Raw genomic sequence first — 20,914 nt, forward strand, 5'->3', positions numbered from 1 at the left:
AAGCTGTTAAAAATTTTACTAACCTGCACTAAAAGACTGTTGGCGATGGAACCGCCAAAAGAAACTGAGGTTAAACTTAAATTAGAACCTATGTCTGTTGAGGGAACTGTAAATACAGACAACGGTTCGAGTGTAAATATGCATGAAAGTAGTAATGTTAAAGTGAAATATGAAGTATTGTCTCCTGACAGTAGTGTGCGAAGGGGCAATGATTCAATAATAGAGACCCCTGTAGTAAAGCGGAAAGTAGAAATTGTAAATTTATTGGATGATAGTTTCTCTGATGAATTAAAAATGAAACATTCATCAGAGATGGTAGAGTTTAAGAAGGAGAAGTTAGATATGACTAATCAATCAGAAGTTTCATTTAGTTTTGATGATTCTGGTATTGGAGCTAGTTTTTTGTCACCTGAGTGTGATAAAAAGCCAGCTAGTGAGCAACCCAAACATGCTGGGGCTGTTGATCTAAATGTTATATTACAAGCAATTGCTGCCAGTCAAACAAATTTTAATATGCGGTTTGAGGCAATGGACAATAAGTTAGAATCCAATAATGCTGAATTAAAGGCTGAAATAAGTGAACAGGTCAAAAGCAGTAATGCTGAAATGTCAGCCAGTAATGCTAGAATGAATGCTGAATTAAAGTCTGAAATTAGTGAACAGGTCAAAAGCAGTAATGCTGAATTAAAGTCTGAAATTGTGGCCAGCCAAACAAATTTTAATAAACGATTGGAGGTAATGGACGATACCTTCAAGGCTGGTTGCAATAAGTTGAAAGAGGATCTAGACAGTTTGAATTATAAAATTGATTGCAATCATGAGGATATTAAGAAAAAGGTTGCTCAACAATTTTCTGAAATGTATAAGACAATAAAATCCGAAGTCGCTGAGGTTCGCAAAGACTTCCAAATGGAAGATGCGAAGCTGGAGCACAAGTTAACAGAAAAGATCGAGGCGGAGTCTGAACTGTGCTCAGATAGATTTAAAGATGTTAATATAAAAGTAAACATATGTCAAGCAGAAGTAGAAGCAATCAAAACTGACACTACTCATATTGTGCAAAGAGTAGATAATGTTGGAATGAAAGTAGAAAATATAAGTACTAACATTGCTAACATTGAGAGTAAAGTAGCTTCAGTAACTTCTGGTAATGGTAGTATACAACAAGTTGTAGCTGCAAACGCCGCTTTTATCGGGTGTCGGCAGTTCTTGCGGTTCGATCCAGATAAAAATATCCACCCGCTAGATTTCTGGAACGATTTTGAAGATGTGATTCCACCAACTTGGTCTGAACGAGAGAAAATCTCGTTTATTAGAAGCCATTTAGCAGGTGACGCCATGCGTTGGTCAGCTGATGTTATGTTAAAGTGTAAAACATTAGCGGAATTTAAAACAGCTTTTATTAATGAGTATTGGTCTAGCAATAAGCAAAATGAAGTGTTGAGAGAATTTTGGAGTGGAAAACGCTTCAATGCAGGCAAGGAATCAATTAAAGAGTTTGCTAGGTCATGGATTTCACGTTTGTCACATTTGGCGGAAAAGCTAAAACCAGAAATGATTATACTAGGTCTGGAAGCTAAACTGCCATGGTACTGGCAAACTAGAATTATATCAGCCCCTAGAGACAATCTGGATCGTTTCATTGAATATTTGGAACGTGTAGAACGCGTTGCTGCCAATGAGGAGCAAGCACGTAATAACAGAAATGCCAATAACAATAATAGTAGTAATTTTAGGAACGAGCAAAATGGCAATGTAAACATCAGAACAGTAGGTGTTCGTAATCCTAAGAGAGATAGGAATTGGGGAAATAATTATCAGAACCAACAATGGCGTCCAAGGGATAATAATTTTGTTCCAAACAGAAATATGCATGTAAACAACAGTACGGAAAGTAATGCTGTGCCAGTTAACTATAATGAAAATAAAGGAAACAGCAGTAGGCCGAGGCAGGAAAACTAGTTCCCGTCTATGAGGACACTGGCGCTCACCAGGCGGTTACTTTTCCTAAGCCAGTAGTTACGGGAATTGATAAGACAGATCAGAATACTCAAACTGAACAGATGGATGAAATGTCGGTAGCACCTAAGGATACTACAGAAATATTAGATCACTCACAGTATTTGATAGATACCGTGTTAGAGACGCTTTCTAAGTGGGAAGAGAAAGAGAAGGCGCAGCAGTGTAACAGTAGGGATGAGCTACAAAATACTGAATTGTCAGGTGAAGAAGCAGAAGAAATTCATGCTTATATTTACAATGAGGATGATGTGCTCTTATCTAAAGTGCCTGTGCAGGATGTTGATAATGTACTAATAGATTTAGAACAGGAGATAAGTGTGAATGTAGAGGGTAGGCAGTTTGGGGTCGATGAACCCAGTAGCTGTGACCAGTTGTCACTTGAGAAGGAAACCGACGATAATGGTGAAAGTGGTTTAGCTGTAACTAATGTTATGCCCGGTCTGGAGGCGCAGAATCGCTCAGACTACAGTAATTTGGGTCATGTTCAGCAAACTAAATGTAATGAAGTCGTGCGGTGTTTCGATTTAAAATTAATAGACCGACTGGAAAAGGCAGCTGAAAATGTAATTCAGGAAACCCCTACACACTGTGACCTAAATGTAATGAAGACAGATGTTGATCACTTTAGTTGGAGACAAATCCAAAAGGAACTACTAGATGAATCTGAGGAACCACCTGTACAACCTAGAATAAGCCACCCTATAATAATAGAGAATATGTTGGGTATCAATGTACGTTGTCTCTTAGACAGTGGAAGTGAGGTGAGTGCAATATCTCAGTCCTTCTTTGATGCATTACCTGGTAAAGACAAACTTACTGTAATGAGGGTATCAGGACTAAGAATAATTGGTGCTACTGGCAAAGTGTCAAAAACGGTAAAGCAAGAAGCTTTACTGCCCTTTAATATTAATGGTAATTTAATTGATCATCCATGTTTAATTGTAAATAATCTCAGTATTGAGGTTTTAATTGGCATAGATTTCTTGTCAAAATATCAGAGTGTTGTTGACTTTGAAAGAAGCCAGTTAAAAATGGTCTTGCCAATAACCGGAGTAATTATAGTACCTTTTAGTGATAAACATGTAGTAACTGATCATGAAACTTGGGAGCTGCCTATACGAGTTCTGAAAAATAGGAGGTATTGGGACGAAGATGTTAATCTTAATAACAGTAAGCTGAACACAGAAGAAGAAGAAGCAATTATGTTAGACAAGATAGAAGCTAAATTGCAGGAAATCTATAAGATTTCAGACAATACAAAGGAAGAACTGAGACAGGTTCTAAAAAGGCATCATAAAGTATTTTCAGATCGACGTGGCAGATTCATAGGTAGCCAATGAATGCTGTAGGGAGGAGGTTGTTCTTTAACCTCTACACAGTGTGGCAGCTGTGCAGTCCCAGCTGTGTGAGATCTTCTTTCCTTTTCAGGTCTCACTCACTCTTCATCTTTTCTATCCACCTAAAATTTCTAACCCTTCTTTACAGCATTAAACCAATGAATGCTGTAGGGAGGAGGTTGTTCTGTAACCTCTACACAGTGTGGCAGCTGTGCAGTCCCAGCTGTGTGAGATCTTCTTTCCTTTTCAGGTCTCACTCATTCTTCCTCTTTCCTGTCTTCAAAAATTTCGACCTTTTCTTTCCAAATACTAAAATTTTCCGTTATGACTATCAAGCCTTGAGTTATGTAACCATTCTATCTACCGATTAGTGAAAAAAAAATACCTAATGTGACAAACCTAATAGTGACAAACAATAGAGAAGTATGACGTAATTAAGATACAAATGTATTTGAGTAACAATTATGTATAGTACCCTGGTAATATAGTAAGTACAAAGTGTTGTTTTATTGGAAATGGTCCACCAACAATAATTTAAAAAGATGTATGAATTCATGTACAAGCAGGATCTGAAGTGGTATTGAAACCTAGTGTATGCATTAGAGCTAACTAAGAAATAGTAAAAGAGATTGCTTAGTGTTATGAAAAATATGCAGATAAGTTGTAAGATTAAACTCACCTGGTGTAGCAAGGAAAGGCAGTGTAATAGAATTGAGCAGTGTTTGTGGTTGAGACGTGAAGGACACGTCCCTGAAGTATTTATAAGGTTGGAGCTGGCCATTATTTTAGTGTAGTGTGTGACAGGATACACCTACATGTATTGAGGTTATGAGTTGGAGGCGTGAATGCGACCATAGGTACCCTTATGTTAAATGAGACAGAGCAGCTCATGGTGTCCTAGAGGTTTAAGGAATTTAGCATTACGCTCGTCCATAATTACTTGATGCACTTTAGTGGTAGGTCTGAGAGAGACTACCTGAGGTTTCAGCGTCCGATCGAGTGGAAATGGATTGCCACGTGAGCGAACTAATCAGCTGCAGTACGCTATGAATATGAAATAAATGTGCTTTCCTATGCTTTAAATTTAAATGGAGTGAGTATTACTTAAGTACATGCACTAGCAAAATAAATAAATAACATACTGACAGACGTGAAACATTATTTTAGCTCAGCATAAATACACTTCAAAGTAAGTAAGTACCTAATTGCAGATGTGGAACTGACAACAGCAGAGGACCAATAAGTGGCTTTAGTAGTTAACTAAACGTAGTGTGTTTTGAACACTCACAACTGTACTATTACCAAAAGTTACTCACATGTACAAAGAAGCTGAGAAAACAACCACTAATCATACTCATACTATCTCTAAGAATAAAGTAATCAAAGATGAGCCAGTTAAGTAAATAAGATGCAGATTTGTCAGAAATGTACCGAGCATTGGTTCAGTGTTCCGGCCCAGAAATGATAAATTCAGATTAAATATGATTTATGATTGTATGCCTTAGGAGCATAAATTTTCTCCAGTACGTGACTAACGGCGTTTTGAACCATTTGTTTACCGATTTTATGACAATTAAGTAACCACGAGAGTAGAATTGAGAAAAAAAAAAATTCTGTTAACTTTGTTCCAGCAACATACTGAAGGATAAAATGTATATATCCCCATTTCATTGTGACCCACCCTTAGATATTAAGTGAACAGAGTCTGAGGCACTCTTTTTGTTTGTTCTACAGGACAAACCAGATAATGGCAGCCTGGTAGCTGCGTGAAAGCGTGGAGTGACTTGGACACAACTCACAGTGACCCCTCCCCTTTCCCCCATGTAATTTAGAGAGAACGTGAAGGACGCACACCATAGCAACTTCCCCTCCTCTACCCTTGTGAATGGAAGTGTAGGACGCCAGCCTAAGCGGCTACAACCACGTGTGTAAAAATTATTTGTGAACTTTTCTTTCAGGTTTAGAAAAGACTGCTAAGAGATAATCATCTGTTTATGTATCATGTTATTTTCTTTGAATATGTGTATGTAAAAATGTATTTAATGTAGTTAAGATTTTTATAATTTTTCAATTTGTATGTGTTTGTTTGTCTAAGGCAATATGTATGTCAAAATATTTCGTTGACTTTGCTTAAAATTTTGAGTAATGACATTGTTTAAAAAGGCAGTGAACATGCCTACAATTTAAATAATTAATGTAGGTAATAAGTTTTCTTTAATGTTTCTACAGGTTTATATTTCGATTTTAAATTTTCATAGGGAGTTAAACTGTACTCTTGCTTCCCTTTTTGTAATTAAATTTTTTTTTATTCATTAACATTCATAAACAAAAAATTTAAGTAGAGGGTGATGTAGGGAAGCAGCCTACTCACGCTGTAGTAAATTCACATTAGTTTCCATCGTGTGCCAGCCAGTCTGCTGTAACTAGCTCTGACGTCATAAATGTTGCGCAATACCTTAAAATCAAGCAAATGAACTAAAACTTTTCTAGCATGTCAGAAATAATACTAAATTAATGTGTGTTAAATATCAGTTCGATAACTTCAGCCATTTCCGAGATTTGGACGTTTTTCTGGAAAAATCATTGGCGCAACAGAAAAGAGCTAGAGACTTCAAAATTTATATTTAGATTCATCTTTCATAATGATTTAATAAAAACAGTACTTTGGATTTCACAAATTAAGACTTTAGTGGAAATTCATGATTTTCTGGTTTTCGTCTCAAAACTGAAGGAAGCAAGATAGATTAAGTAGATTAATAAATAAGGCTAGGATGTTTAGATTTAAATAGGTTGGAGGTCCGCTATGATTATGAAGATGTGTAAAGTTTCTTTTTAATACCTATAAAATTATAGCGATAGCGGATCTCAAAAGGGACAGTTCAGAGCTCATCTGCTGCGTGCAGGGTAATTTAATTAATTCTCTCGCTCAAAGTATTTAGCTTAGCCACGTCAAAATTTTATTATTAATACTTACCTGCGTGCTGAATGCACGTTTAAATTAAGAGCTTCTTCGGCCATCAGCCAAAGAAGCTATAAATTATTATGTATCTTGAAGTGGTGCGTTACTAGCCCAGCGGCTAGTCGGGAGAGCGGATTTGATCAGGCGATCCCTCAGCCGTCCGCACCGCGGCTTTATATATAAGAACACTGCGCGAGGAAGCAAGGCCCCAGTTCTCTCCAGACGCTGAATGACACGCCATCTGTGTCGGTAGTCGCGTCGCATCAGTGTATCTGCTACAAACAGCCTCGGGTGCCGTATTAAGTTACTAGAGATACGCGGAACCATGAAAACATTTCATGTGAAGTGTTAATTCTGGAATGATTTTTATTATCTAGCTTCAGTTTGCGTATTGTCGTATTTTCACGTGCCGTCGCGGGACAGACATTCTACCAAATATTTAGCGTGGCGTTTGATGAAGTATTTTCATCAAATTATGGCGAGCATTCTTTTTTAACATTTAATTCGGACATTTATAGTTGCATCAGCGCATTAGACTCTGAACTGCTCTGTTAGTTAGGTTGTAGGGATACTTGTGGTTTTTATCAGTGAATTTCAGAATATACTCAACTATTTTGGAAAACCGTTTTTGATTAGAAATCCCGGACAATCTCCTAATTCCTCAGAGCTATAAGCTGCAGCTATAAGAACATTCTCAGGTAAAGTGGGCACTAGGATATCTATTTACTGGCTCCAAGTTTTATTAAATCACTTTCTGGGGGCCACGAAGTAAATAGAGAGCCAGTGTTGAGAACGGCAAAAGACAGCATTAACAACATTCTAAAAGCTAGAAACTGATTCAACACGCAAGCATTTATACAGTAGATTATTTAACAAACTCACCCGCCGCCCCACAACATGACCAAGTATTGAGTCCCACTTTAATTTTACTGAAGGCTACAAAAACTTGGAAATCCACCATAGCCGGCCGGGGTGGCCAAGCGGTTCTAGGCACTACAATCTGGAACTGCGTTACTGCTACAGTTGCAGGTTCGAATCCTGCCTCGGGCATGGATGTGTGTGATGTCCTAGGTTGGTTAGGTTTAAGTAGTTCTAAGTTCTAGGGGACTGATGACCTCAGCAGCCAAGTCTCATAGTGCTCACAGCCATTTGAACCATTTTGAACCACATCCACCATAAATGTGGTGGAGGCAGTGCAGATTTATTTAATTTGGTGAGCTCTTACCTTTTGCTGGTTAGTGTGAGCAATTACCTTTTACTTGTTAGACGCAAAATAGTGAACTTGGTCTGCAAATATAAAACTGATATTCACTGCCATCCTGGTTTTCAGTGGTCAGTATTGTATTTGGTAATTTTATGTTGTACATTCTCTCAATATATTGTCTGGTATAATGTGAACCTCACATTCATATCAGTTAAGTCAGAGTACAAAGTTGCAGGCGTGCTTTTTTTTAAATATAATTATGTTTGGAAGTTGTTCCAGTGGACTAGAGCCTATGAATTGAACTGGTACACAGTGGATTTTCTGACAGTTGTATGGCACATACTAGTTGTCATTGTCAAGTTTAAATACTTGTGAATTATCATGCCATTAAGGTGTTGTCAAATGATTGTTCAATTCGAAGGTTGCTCCAGTATAACAGTCTGTGTTACTGGAATTATGATCACAGTCAAATTGTGTGTCTTAAATTACTTCGCCATTACGGAGACCTTAAGTGAAAATATTTAATCTTGGGGCTCCTTCACCTTGTTTATTAATAGGAAAATTTACTGTGTGTTTTTTGATTAAAAATTGAAACCAAGCAGGGGTCATTTTAGTTCATCTGTTTAATTTATATTTTAGTGCTTAGAGGGCTTTTGTGTGTTTTAGGAAACCGTACCATATTCTGTGGTTTTTACTATTGAGTTGATGGTATGCAGGGTCACAGCTAGTCAGTGGTTGTGATGGTTCGCAATCTATCCACGCCTTCATGTGTTAATGTGGTGCCTGCCTGGGCATATGACACTGAATTTTAATTCCCAGTTTTCCCAGATAGCACAGTAAGCCGGTTTCAAACTTGTTTCCAGATGTAGTTCAAGTATATAAGCTTGATCAAAGCGGGAGTATTCAGGCCTGTTAGTTGGATTCAAGCTTGAAACAAACATCAAAGTTGGCAGAGTTCAAGCTATATTTCAAGCTTGACTTATCAAGTTTGGCTCCAGCTGTATCTACACACGTGGAATACAGCCTGGTATTTACAGCTTGTTTTAAGCTATATAATTGTTAAAACTGAATTTATTGAACCTAATTAATTAAATAAATACCAGAATGGAAATGGTGTGAAAAAAATTATCAAGACATGTATGTTTAATTTTTTTTATTTTCAAAGTGTTTAAAATTGTTTTATTTTAAAATTTAATTATTCTGAAGCCCCTCCGGCCCCAGCACACAGACCAGAGCAGGATCAAATATTGCTGACTTCTGCTGGTATAATGATCCTGTAAAAGGTAAAAGAAAATGTTAGCCATACCTAAACATAAAAAATGTAAATAGTTTAAACTGATCAACCTAAATATAATTTATGCCCCAGATTGCCAAAATAACTTCAAACTCACTGATGCAGTAAAAATCATTAACTAGTATAAACGTCACTGAGTAAGCAGCTGCTTCTGGTGACTTCATTCCAAAGAGTTTTTAAAGCAATTTGAAATAACTTTTTGTTTGAAATTTTTAAAGTAAAGATGATATTTGGGTAATTTTGCGATGACTTCATGAAGAAGCCACACATCACTATTTCTAACAATTTCAGGGCCATTTAAACTGAATTATAAAGAAACAATTACTTGAAATCATATACACCTCATACTGTAAGCTTATAAGGAAACTACGGCTTAGAAAAATGTAGACATTTTATTCTATCCACAATTATTTTTCGGTGAGTAAAACTGAATCAAAATGAAATAAAAGATGAAATCGAAATGAATTTAAGAAATTACCAGTTCAGTGGAACTGAAATGTAAAAGAACAAAAAATGTTCTCCTTGTCATACTTTAATATCGCCTTTTTTTAGATTTCAGCCACATTACAAATAACAATAAAATTAAAAAGTACCTGTAGGCCTCACAGTATTATTTCACCTAGGGAACAACAAAATTAAGAGCAGATGAAGAGCAGTCAAAGCTACGTAAATAAAAAAGACTGACACCTATGTAGTGACTGGTTCTTGAGCACTTTTTCCCGTTCACCATGTCATTACTATTTGTATTCACAAAGACACTTTTCACACTTCACGATTATTCATTCATGGTGTGACACACGCGAGTACTTACAAGTAAACAAATGTAATAGGGCGACATATATAAAAATGCGAGATTTTATAAGGTAAAATAACATTAAGTTTTAATTTATTGGTGCTCAACAACTTGTAATGTGTATTCTTAGCTGGTAATCCATTTCACTTTCATCCAGGCTCAATTTTTTTACGTAAAAGAATATGATATTTCTTTACGTTACGTAATAATATTTAACATTTGTAATATTAACATACCAGTAGAGAAAAATGCACCAACGTACCTGTAATACACTGTATATCTTCTTCAGACCCAGTGTAGCAGTAAGGCAGGGGACGCCACACACTTTCCGAACTATTTTCCGGTATAAAACAAACTTCACAACAGTCAACAATCATTAACGCGCGTCACAAAAGTAAAATGGCCGTAAACCTAGCAGAGTCAGTGCATTGTGCAAGGCTTATAAACGCTTGTGGCACTTCCCGTGGACATCTATGGAAGCTATGCTGTGCATGCATCTGCTGTACAGCCTTCCAGGGAAATTACAGTTTATTTCAAGCTTGGGAAAATTATTTTAATTCAAGCTAAATTTTTACAGCTTGATGTAAACTGAGTAACTGGTTGATTTTTCAATCTTGAATTTTCAACTGAACCTAAACTCAATATCCACCTTGAAATAAGCTGTGTAACAGGTTGATTTTTCAAACTTGAATTTTCAACTGAACCTAAACTCAATACCCACCTTGAAATAAGCTTGAGTGCTAGCTGGGTTATTTAAAGTCATGTCCTTTGGAAGGCATTTGTATATTACTGTATTACAGCATTCATCTTTTGAAAGCTTATACAAGAAATTTTTAAGAACTTTATTCTATTTAAATCAGTTTAATTTTCATTCTGTCTTTCTTTTCCTTATAAATTGGAATTTTTAATTTTTTTGTTTAAAACATGTTACAGGTAATCAAGGTTGTAGTTAATTATTGTTTGACACAGCTTCTCAGGAAATGTCAAAAGGTGGTCCAAAGCATGTTGTTTAATGTGCAATAAATATTTAATTTATGGTAGTTACATGTTAGTTAATAGCAGCATCTTTCCTACTCCACATGCATAGCTCTACAAACCATGGCCAATAAATAATTATATTATTTTACTTATGGGAAGATTTGAGCATATCAGATATCTTTAATCTCTTTTAAATCTATAATCTGTTTCCTAACTAAGTCACACTGCTTAATAATTTCAGAATGTAACTCACCTGTGAAAATCGAAATTTCAGTTTCTTTTTTTGATATTTTATTATTAATTTCTAGTTTTTCCTGACTTGAGCCAATAATGTGTTGACCTATTCTGATCTAACTGGACATTTGTTTCAGCAATAGCCTTCTCATCCCAAACACTCTGGGTGCCTATTTGTACATTTAAAACCAATTTTCCTGCCATTTTATCATTTGTCTTATCTAGATTGGCATTTAAATCAGCACTTCAGTCATATATTTTTGTATTTAACTTCCTTATATCTGCTTTTAAGTCAGCACTAGTGCTATGTGAAACTTTAAGATCTTTCAAATGCTCTTTCATTCTCCGAGTCAGCACTAGCATACAAGTAAGCAATAATAAGTTTTCAATTACTCTTCTCCAATAAACACTGTTAAAAACAAAATTTTCTGAAATCAAAATCTACTTCCACTCAACAAAAAAATAAATAAAATTTAATTTGCCTTCAGTACAGCTTACTGAAGTTGCTGTATCAAGATGCCGATGACAAGTCTGGTCGCTGCGCTCAGTGAGACTGGATTTTTGCAGGCTGATGAGCAACTGCCATTGATACTGCTAGATGCTACATCATTTCTGGGAGTGCGATGAATACAGCATCACCCTTAGTAGTTGTTGGCCAGCTATTTTCCATCTTGTGGACTTAATAATCTTGTGTGAAGTACCTTTCACCAATATCTTTGATTGTTACTTATTAACAAAATTATTTATTCTTAAATGTTTGACTTTCCACATATGATTTATCTACACACTTCTTCTTAATGTTCTGCTGTTTACCTAGTTATCATTGATAACTTCCCAAAACCTTTAATTAATATTTCAACTTCTTCTCAATTATTCCCAGCTTCCAGTTGTTGTTAACATTCTTTATCAATTTGATACAGTTCCATCATGAATGTTCCAGGTACAACTACCAGGGCACAAAAACGTAATGTTCCCTTACATTCCTTGCTTTCAATAAGATTATTTTTTGCTTTATTGATTTGCATAATAGCTGTAATTATATCTTGACTTGACTTCATTTCTCCTCAGACTTGAATAATGCCTGAAGTAATAACATAGCATTAAATAAATAAAGTAATAACATTACATTAAATTAAATGAAATAAAAAAAAGAGTTTCTTCAAAAACAATATCTGTATATTTTCCCATAACCATACATTAAATTCTTATACAAGAAATTTCTCAATACAGAAATAATCAAATATCTATATCTCTCTAGGACTGACAAATGAGTGAAATGAATCAAATTTTACAATCCTTTGTATCTTTGTATATCATTTCCAGCAATATTATGCACTAGATCAATGATGTGTCGAATGTGCACAAATGACCATGCAGATACATCTCATTGAGTTACTGCAAGACACATGGTATCCCTCAGTGTACTTGTCACATGCAAAATTACAGAAGAAAACTACATGAGATATGAGCTCTTATTCATAAATGAAAATGGCTTATATAAACTTGCTGCAGTTAAAACTCAATAAAATATAAACAATTCAGATGGGCGGTGTAAATCAGTTAGTTCACTTTTTGTTCCTTGATGTCCTGGAATTCTTCACAAGAACAAAATTTGGATGTAAAACCATTTCAGTGGGCTAAATGCACTGAGTCAAAGGTATGCCTTTATACTTTTCATAACATTTTGTTTTCATAGTGTTTCAGGTGGTCTGTCGCAAACATCAGATCAGCAATAAACAAAATTTGAGTTTTTAATCTATTGAGTGTGCTAAATGATTTGAGTAAAAGATACACCTTTATACTTTTCATAACATTTTATTACTCAAAGCAACATAGGTGGTCCATCACAAACATCAGACACAACTCCCAAACCAATGTACATTTTCAAACAATTACTAGATTGTTAGTATTGTAATTTTTAGAGATTCAAATTGAAAATAATAAACTCAAGTAAATTTGACACACATACAGAAGTGTTACAATTGCTCTTATTTGTTTCATGCATAAAATTTGGCCAGAAATCAATGTTATCACTTGGATTTACATGGAATAAGCAGAACAAACAATGGTTTTAATAACTTCATTAATTACTCAGTGACAAAATTAAGTGCAATGTTCCTACCATATTTTATATATTCTTATGGTTATAGCCTTTTATCAGTATTAGTATAGTTCCATCCTTTACACAGAAAGTATCCTTAAATTTTTTTTTTTTTTTGGGGGGGGGGGGAGTTGGTCTTAGTAAACTGTGAGTTGTACTGGACTGTGTGTGTGTATTTCTTTCTATTTTTAATTGCAATTTTGTTTTTTTTATCTTATTGCCTTTTATAGATAGCACACTCTTTTTACATACTCTAAGCATGTAAAGGAGATATTTTAATTTCTTGATATTAATTCCGTGAAATCAAAAACATAACATACTTTGTGCTCAACTTGTTTTATCAATGTATTAATTTTACAGGATGAGGTGATGAATTGGTGGCCCAATGGCATGGGTGAACAGTATCAATATCGGACATATGCTGAATGTATGGATGAGGATGGATTATACACCATAGAAAAATATATTGGTTATAGGAGAATTAATATAGTTCAAGTACCTGTGGCAGAAGATGCAGAGAAAGGTCAGTAAAAATTTCAACAAGCAAACTGATGACCAAAACAAGTAAATATCTAGTTCTTACTGTAAAATTTCTATTTGAATGTGCTATCATCCGATTCTGGCTAACATGCCATTTCCGTTGATTCTTTAACAAGCTAACACATGTTCGTGTGTTATAGGCTCACAGTAAAATGGCAGGCTAATTATTCAGTAGCACACAGCAGTTTATATTACATGGTCATTAGCAATCAAAGACTTATCTGAAACAATTCAGGGAACCACATGTTAAGAAAATGTTTTTATTTAGTGTAAAAATTCTAAAGTTTAAAAAAAGTATTAGAAGTTTGTTGTAAGCAAGATACGAGTGCCAAGGTTCTGCCGACTTCAAATTGTACAACTTTAACATTGCAGCAGAAGGAAGCTGGATGCAGCAGACCATTAATAAGAATCTCACAAACTGGTCAAGATCTTACTTGACTAGAAACAGTACAGGTTATTTTACTTTTTAGCAGTTAGGGAAGTTCTGTATGTCAACAGTTGCAGGATCAGAGTGCCAACTGATAAGTTTGTGCTGTCCCATCCTAAAACTTGCCCGTTAGTTGATTGGGATCATACAACAATCTGGTCAATAATATAATACTGGAATGACCTGGGTAAGCACAAATATTTGTTTTATTGAGCTTCAGCAGCAGCAGGGACAACTCTAAATGTACAAGATTAGATTATATTAGATTAGTACTAGTTCCATAGATCACAAATACGACACTTTGTGATGATGTAGAATGTGTCAGGTTAATAAAAGATGTCTATCCAAGACATTACATTACACAAAATATTACATGACACTTAATATATTTAATTTTTTTCCTTTTCTTTTTTGATGGGAGGTGGGGAAATTACCCACTTACTATATCCAAAAATTCATCCAATGATACATGAACAAACCCATCAGATGAGTCAACTAGACATTAGCAATTTTGAGTGGGCCTCTCATCAGTTTTGTACCAGTTGCTGATGTTGTTGAGGTACTCAAGGATGGTCAAAATGTTAATGGGAGGAGCAAAATAGATTATTTGTTATTATCATTTTTATTTTATTATGAATTCCATTGATTTTATTAGCATTATAGTTGCTAGAATATGGAATAAGTCAATGTTATAATATTTACAGATACAAATACATTTTAAAAATTTTATAATAATGAACACAGAAAAGCACAATATGGTAGACTCATGATAGTATTCATATCAGTTAATGGCACACCATAATACATAAAAATAAATGAAGCACATAATACAACAAGACATCAGAATTAGCCCACTGCCTGACAAAAAAAAGTGAAGTACGCAGAAGGATTGGAGGAAACGGAACTTAACTTCTTGGGTTGAGAGGTGATGTGATGTAATTTCTGTGATTACAAAATTAAGTCAGATTTAGAAGGAACTGGACAATATCAGAATGATGTAGACACCCTGTGTCCTGTATGCATCCAGTTGGGAAAAAGTCATAAAGCCATTGTGTCGTCTCCGGGTATGAGATAGCCCAAAAATTCTGTAATTGGTCCTTGATATCATCAATAATGGCACTGTGACAGACCTCATCCTACACATGTTCTACAATGTACAGATTTTTTCTGGATACAGGAATACCTAACATCACACAGGCAGTTTACAGAGATGTGTGGGCAAGCATTGTCCTGCTGAAAAATGGTACCACAATATTATCATAAGAGAGGTAACACATGAGAACACAGGATGTCCATGACATACCATTGTGCTACCAGAGTTCTCTTGGTCACTATCAGCCATGACCTGAAATCACACCCCATGGGTGCTCATGTCATGACACATAGAGTAACAGTGCTGTGTTCTCCAAGCCTTTGGAAGAATGTGACATTTTTCCCCATTTGCCACTGCACTCATCAATAATGGTCATCTTGGGTAGTACAGAACAATGGTTCATTGCTGAACATAATTTGATGCCATTCATTGGCAGCTAGGCTTTGCAGTCATGGCTTCACTCTAAATGCAGCTGTTTGTGAGTTTGTGAACTGGTGTTAATGGCAACCTACACATGGGATGGTAATTCCTTAGCCAGGCTTCTGACTAGCCTCTGAACAGTTGTGCAAGTTGGCATAGAATGTCACAGGGAGTTCATTATTTGTTCTTGGATGGCAGGCCCAGATCTGAAGGGTCATGAGCTGCTTGGTGTATAATACAACAACACTTCTTTGCGGTGGTCAGATGTGATTGCCCAGAAACTTAATAATGAGTATGCCTGTCCTCATGTTCTGATGCAGTGCATCATTGGGCCACTGTCACACTTAAATGACTCACAGATCTGGATACTGATCAATTTTACCAGCCAAACAAATGGAGACTCAAAATGAGGCCCCTTTCAATTTCTGTCAGGTGCTGATAATGCTATCTCATGTGAGCATGCAGCATCTCTGTGCCCTACACAGTGATCAATCAACATCTGACATTGTTTGCACCCCTTATATACCCTTCCTGGTCTTGTAACAATGTTAAACACGAGCAACATCAATGTACTTCAGTGACTATTCTGCCTGGCACTGAGAACTGCAACTTTAATCATTGATATATCTTCCAATGGTGTATACATATACAAAGTTACATTGAGATATGATCAATCTTTCTGTGTACAAATCTTTATTGTTGGCCAGTCTATTTAGCACACACTATGAAACATTCCTATCAGTAATTTCTTAACACTATAAAACTAATATTATATCTTTTATAACAAAAAAGAATCCAAATTGATGCTCCAACTAATGACATATTCCAGTTATACAGTAAACTTACATACAAACACTATTATTTTTGCTACAAATTATTGAGTGGAATGAGTTTTGTGACTGAGACTATTTCAATTTGCTCTTGTATTTTGGTGCTTTGGGATCAAGACTTTCGGTTTCAATAGGTACACTATTTAACACTTTCATGCCTGAATAATTTACTAATTTCCACACAAGGGTGAAGTTTGCCTGGTTATGATGGTAGTCTTGTTTTGACCTTGAGTCATGCCATTATATGCCCTATTACTTTTTAAAAGGCAATGGTTTTTATTACAGAAATGTACAAGGGAGAAGAGGAGTCATTGTAAAAATTTGCAGTTTCCGTTATAACCAGGAATAACACAATAACTATGTCTATGGTTTATTTACATAACACTGATACAAATTGTTCTGTTACCAAGTGCCAAGTTGTAGATGAACACTTTATCGAAAATTATGTTAATTGATGGTAGTTATACCAATGTCCAGGAAGTGCAAGTGGAAGGCAGTATTCTGGTGGAATCACAAGTTCTTTGATATACTATGCCTAATGAACCTTGAAGTCCAAGTTGCAGTATAGCATTCGGATTACAAAGTCCTGAGCACAGCCCAGTCCAAATTGAACACCAGGTCCACCATAGTCCTCCTGAGTTGTGGAGTAGAACATAGCACAATGAGAACTGACTTGTAGGTGTCCATAGTGGCGTTAGATAAGGTTCTACAGTTAATGAAGCTGTTGGATGGGGTTGATTTATTTTCTGGGTGGCCAATCACTGAGTGGTGTGGGTGGCCAATCACTGTGGGTTGGGATGCATGCACAAGGTGGCCTGCGATGTTAGCAGTGGGCAGCACACGGAGCAGGAGCAGTCAGCGGCGTGTCTTTATCTTAATCCAGAATTACTCGAGGTTGGTGAGTGGGTGATATCTCATAGTTCGGGAAAGGCAGCCTCTGGAGTTGTCTGGGGCAATGAACAGGCTGATCGGGCTGCCAAGGAGGCCTGCAGAGAGCAGGATGTGGTCCAGTGTCCTATCCCCTTGCAGTCAGTCATCGCTGCACTCCACAGGAAGTGCATGGAGTTGTGGGAGGACGAATGGCTGGCGGTGACGGCCAATAAACTGCGGTCGGTAAAGTCAACCACTCGGCCGTGGCGTTCCTCCTGTCGGTTGCTCAGGCGGGAAGAGGTGGCCCTCACACGTCTTCGGATCGGGCACTGTCCTCTGACGCATAGCTATTTATTACGGCGGGAGGATCCTCCGTTTTGTGATGCTTGTGGCGTGCACATCTCTGTCCGCCACATTTTAACAGACTGCATTTTATACCGTGATGCAAGGGCAGAAGCACAAGTTGATGGTGATCTTCCCTGTGTTTTAGCTAATGATGAGACGTGTGTGTCTGGGGTTTTTAAGTTTTGTGATGTGTCTGGACTCTGGCCTAAACTTTTAGGCTGGAGGTTTTAGTGTATTGCAGAGTGGCTGACTCCTCCCTTTTTTTCCTTGCGGCCAGCCAGCCACTTCCATCTGCTACATTGTTTTAGCCCCCTCTCTCGTTTTCTTCCTGTGTTGTCCATGTTTTACTGCTGACGCCCTGCTTCATCCCACGCTTCGGTGTGGGTGAGCACATCTTTTCCGATGATTGTTTCCCGTGTTTTATGTTCCGTTTTATGTAAATTTTCTGAGCTTTTTTTTTTTTTTCCTTGACACCCGTCTCACTATGATACTGAACGGGCGCTGAAGACCTTGCTGTCGTGCGCCCACAAAACCCCTCTACTACTACTACTACTACTCTGGAGTTGGGCAACATCTGGGGTAAGTTGCTCTTGTTGGGGTGTGGTGGTGGTTAGCTGGCTGTGGGCAAAAGGCATGAATAAGTCTCATGTTACACTGACTGAGGACGACGTTGACTGGCAAGTCACAGAACCACTCAGTCTGGAAGCTGCATCCAGAAAACATTCCAGCCCTGGTGTTGGATGATTGTTCCTGGAATCCAGGCTGGTTGCTGGCCAGATCCTTTCACCCACACCAGGGTCCTAGGGCAGAATTTGGAAGCAGGCAATGGTGGTGCTGGCCATGGCATCGGCATGAGCAGGCTCAAGAGAGTCTTGGGCTGCTGTCCATGGAAAATTTCCACAGGACATTTGTCTCCAATGAATGTGGACCTGTAACTGTCAGAAAAAAAGTTAGTGATGGATCAGTTGAGTGATCCAGGAGGTATTTCTTCATTTGAGTTTTTGGAAGTTCTGTCCATCCTCTCGGCTTTTCCATTAGTTTGCGGATGGAAGGGGGTGTTGGAATGTGGCGAATGTGATTCTGGGGACAGAAATCACGAAAATCATTGAATGGAATTGTGGACCATTGTCAGTTATGAGCATTTTCGACAGGCCTTCAGTCGCAACAATTTTTTCTAAGGCCGTGATGGTGTGAGTGGTTGATGTGGCACTACTGCAGACAATGTATTGAAATCAGGTGTAAGAATCAACCACTATTAAGAATGTGACGCTTAACTCTGCCCCAGCATAATCAATGTGTACCTGCTCCCACAGGGGGGCACATGGTGGGAAAAGTGAATTTTGTGGAGCTACCTGCTGGCTTTGACAGGGTGGACATGTTTCGGTGAGTTATTCAATTCCCTGGTTCATGCCCAGCCAGTAAGGGAACCTTTGAGCCAGAAGTTTAGTTTGGGATACCCACAGTGACCTTGGTGCCATAGTTGCTGATTGTGCCAATATAAACAACAAGGAATGACTACTTGTGGATGTCTCTCATCAGAAATGAACAGAATTACTCTGTTGATTAACATGAGCTGATGGTGGGCATTAAAGAACTGATGGAATGCCACTGGAAGCCTTGAGAGATTGTTGTTTAGGCCACACATGAAGTATGTAACTCCGGACTTGTCAGAGTATCTCATCGTTACTGGATGCATCTGTGACCCTGGAGCTGATAATGGGAAAAGAATCTACGGTGGCTTCTGCTTCTTCATCAATTAGAAAACACAGAGTTTTTTCTCTGTTGAACTCTGGACCAGGTCCCCATGGTAGGTGGGAGTGGGCATCTGCATTAGCATGCCAAGTCATGTTGTGAAAGTGAATCTCATACTGGTAGCTCACCAAACATAAAGCCCAGTGTGGTGAGCAGTGCTGTCTGTAATCTTTGCTGCTCGGTTCAATAAGGAGATCAGTGTCTTATGGTCTGTGATGAGATGAAACTTGGTGTCATAAACAAAAACTGGGAATGTCTTTAATGCAAAGACAATGGCCAGCTCTTCTGTTTCTATCTTGGAGTACCTGCGTTGGGTGTCAGTCGATGTTTTTGATCCATAGGACACAAGGTGCTCAGAGCCATCTGCCTCCCTGTGTGCCAGGACAGCTCCGATGCCTGTAGCAGATGATCTTTGTTGGATCAAAACATGTGAGACATGGGGCCATCAACAACTGGGCTTTCAATCTGTGGAAGGTGCACTCACAAGCTAGTGTCCACTGCAAAGGCATCCCTTTTTTTCATAACTGGGACAAGGGGCAGTTTTTGTTGCTGCTGTGGGTAAGAACTTTCAGTAATGTGAAATCTTCCCCAGAAAGGAATGAAGTTGCTTAAGCACTGTTGGTCAGGGGAATTTGATTATGGCTTCAACTTGTTTATACCGAGAATGAATGCCTGACCTGGAAATTATGTGGCCAAGATACTCAATTTCAGACTGAAAAAAATAATATTTTTATTTTCTGCATTTTAGGCTGGCCTCCCTTAAGAAGATAAATAAAGGTTTCAGATTGCAAAGGTGTTCCTCTGTGGCTCACTATGTTACAATTATGTCATCTAAATAGTTAATTCACCCATGCACTTTGAATACTAATTGCTCCAAAAACTGTTGAAAAATGATGGGGGCACTTGCTATACCAAACATTAGGCATTTCAAATAATAAATTGTGTGGCATGTTAAGTGTAAGAAACTTTTGAGGTTCTGCATCAAGGGGAAGTTGGAGATTTGCATCCACTAGGTCTGTTTTAGAGAAGAAGTTCCCATCTTTTAATTTTGACAGTAATTCTTCCAGCTTCAGAATAAGATATGTCTCAATCTTTGATTAGATGTTGACAGTTACTTTATAATCACCACACAGGCAGATCTCCCCCAATGGTGTTCACACTATAACTAATGGGGTAGCCCATTGACCAGAAGGAGTAGGTTCTAGAACTCCAATTGCAGTTAGGTGATCCAATTCTTTCTTTGCTTGGTCTCTGGGAGCAAAGGAACGGCATGAGCTTGAAAGTACCAAGGCTGTCATTATGTTTCAGTGCAATGTGTGCCTCAAAATCCTTTTGGTGTGCCCAGTTCTGGGGTGAACAGGTCCTTATAATCCTGGCAAATTGTCTCTAGGTCTGAGTACAGAACATCTTATGATATCAAATTACAGAATCGTCCATGGAAAATCCAAATTTCTGTAAAGAGTCAAGTCCAAACAAGTTCTCAGCAGAATCAATGTTAATGACTAATAAAATAATGTGGCAGGTGACATTGTGATATGTTGTTGGCAGTTTGACTTGATCACATACTGGGATGGTATGTTTATTATACGCCATTAAACATCTCTTTATTTCTTGCAAGGGAGGAGCTTCAAGTGTCAAATAGGTACCGTAATTCAGAATACTCATGGCTGCGCCTGTGTCTACCTGTAATTTAACTGGTTTCTCTGCTATTTGTA

The 20,914-nt window shown here is 37.5% G+C and overlaps 1 protein-coding gene across 1 annotated transcript in view; it reads left to right on the plus strand.

Moving 5' to 3' along the window:
• LOC124795630 (beta-mannosidase-like) overlaps nt 1-20,914 on the plus strand; it is a 302,941-nt gene that overhangs the window by 132,070 nt on the left and 149,957 nt on the right. The window contains exon 7 of the mRNA XM_047259702.1: nt 13,283-13,445. Coding sequence (XP_047115658.1) covers nt 13,283-13,445 — 163 coding nt within the window. The remainder of the gene's footprint in view (nt 1-13,282; nt 13,446-20,914) is intronic.

This window comes from Schistocerca piceifrons, chromosome 4 (genome assembly GCF_021461385.2).
Source record: "Schistocerca piceifrons isolate TAMUIC-IGC-003096 chromosome 4, iqSchPice1.1, whole genome shotgun sequence".
Classification (NCBI taxonomy): Eukaryota; Metazoa; Arthropoda; class Insecta; order Orthoptera; family Acrididae; genus Schistocerca; species Schistocerca piceifrons.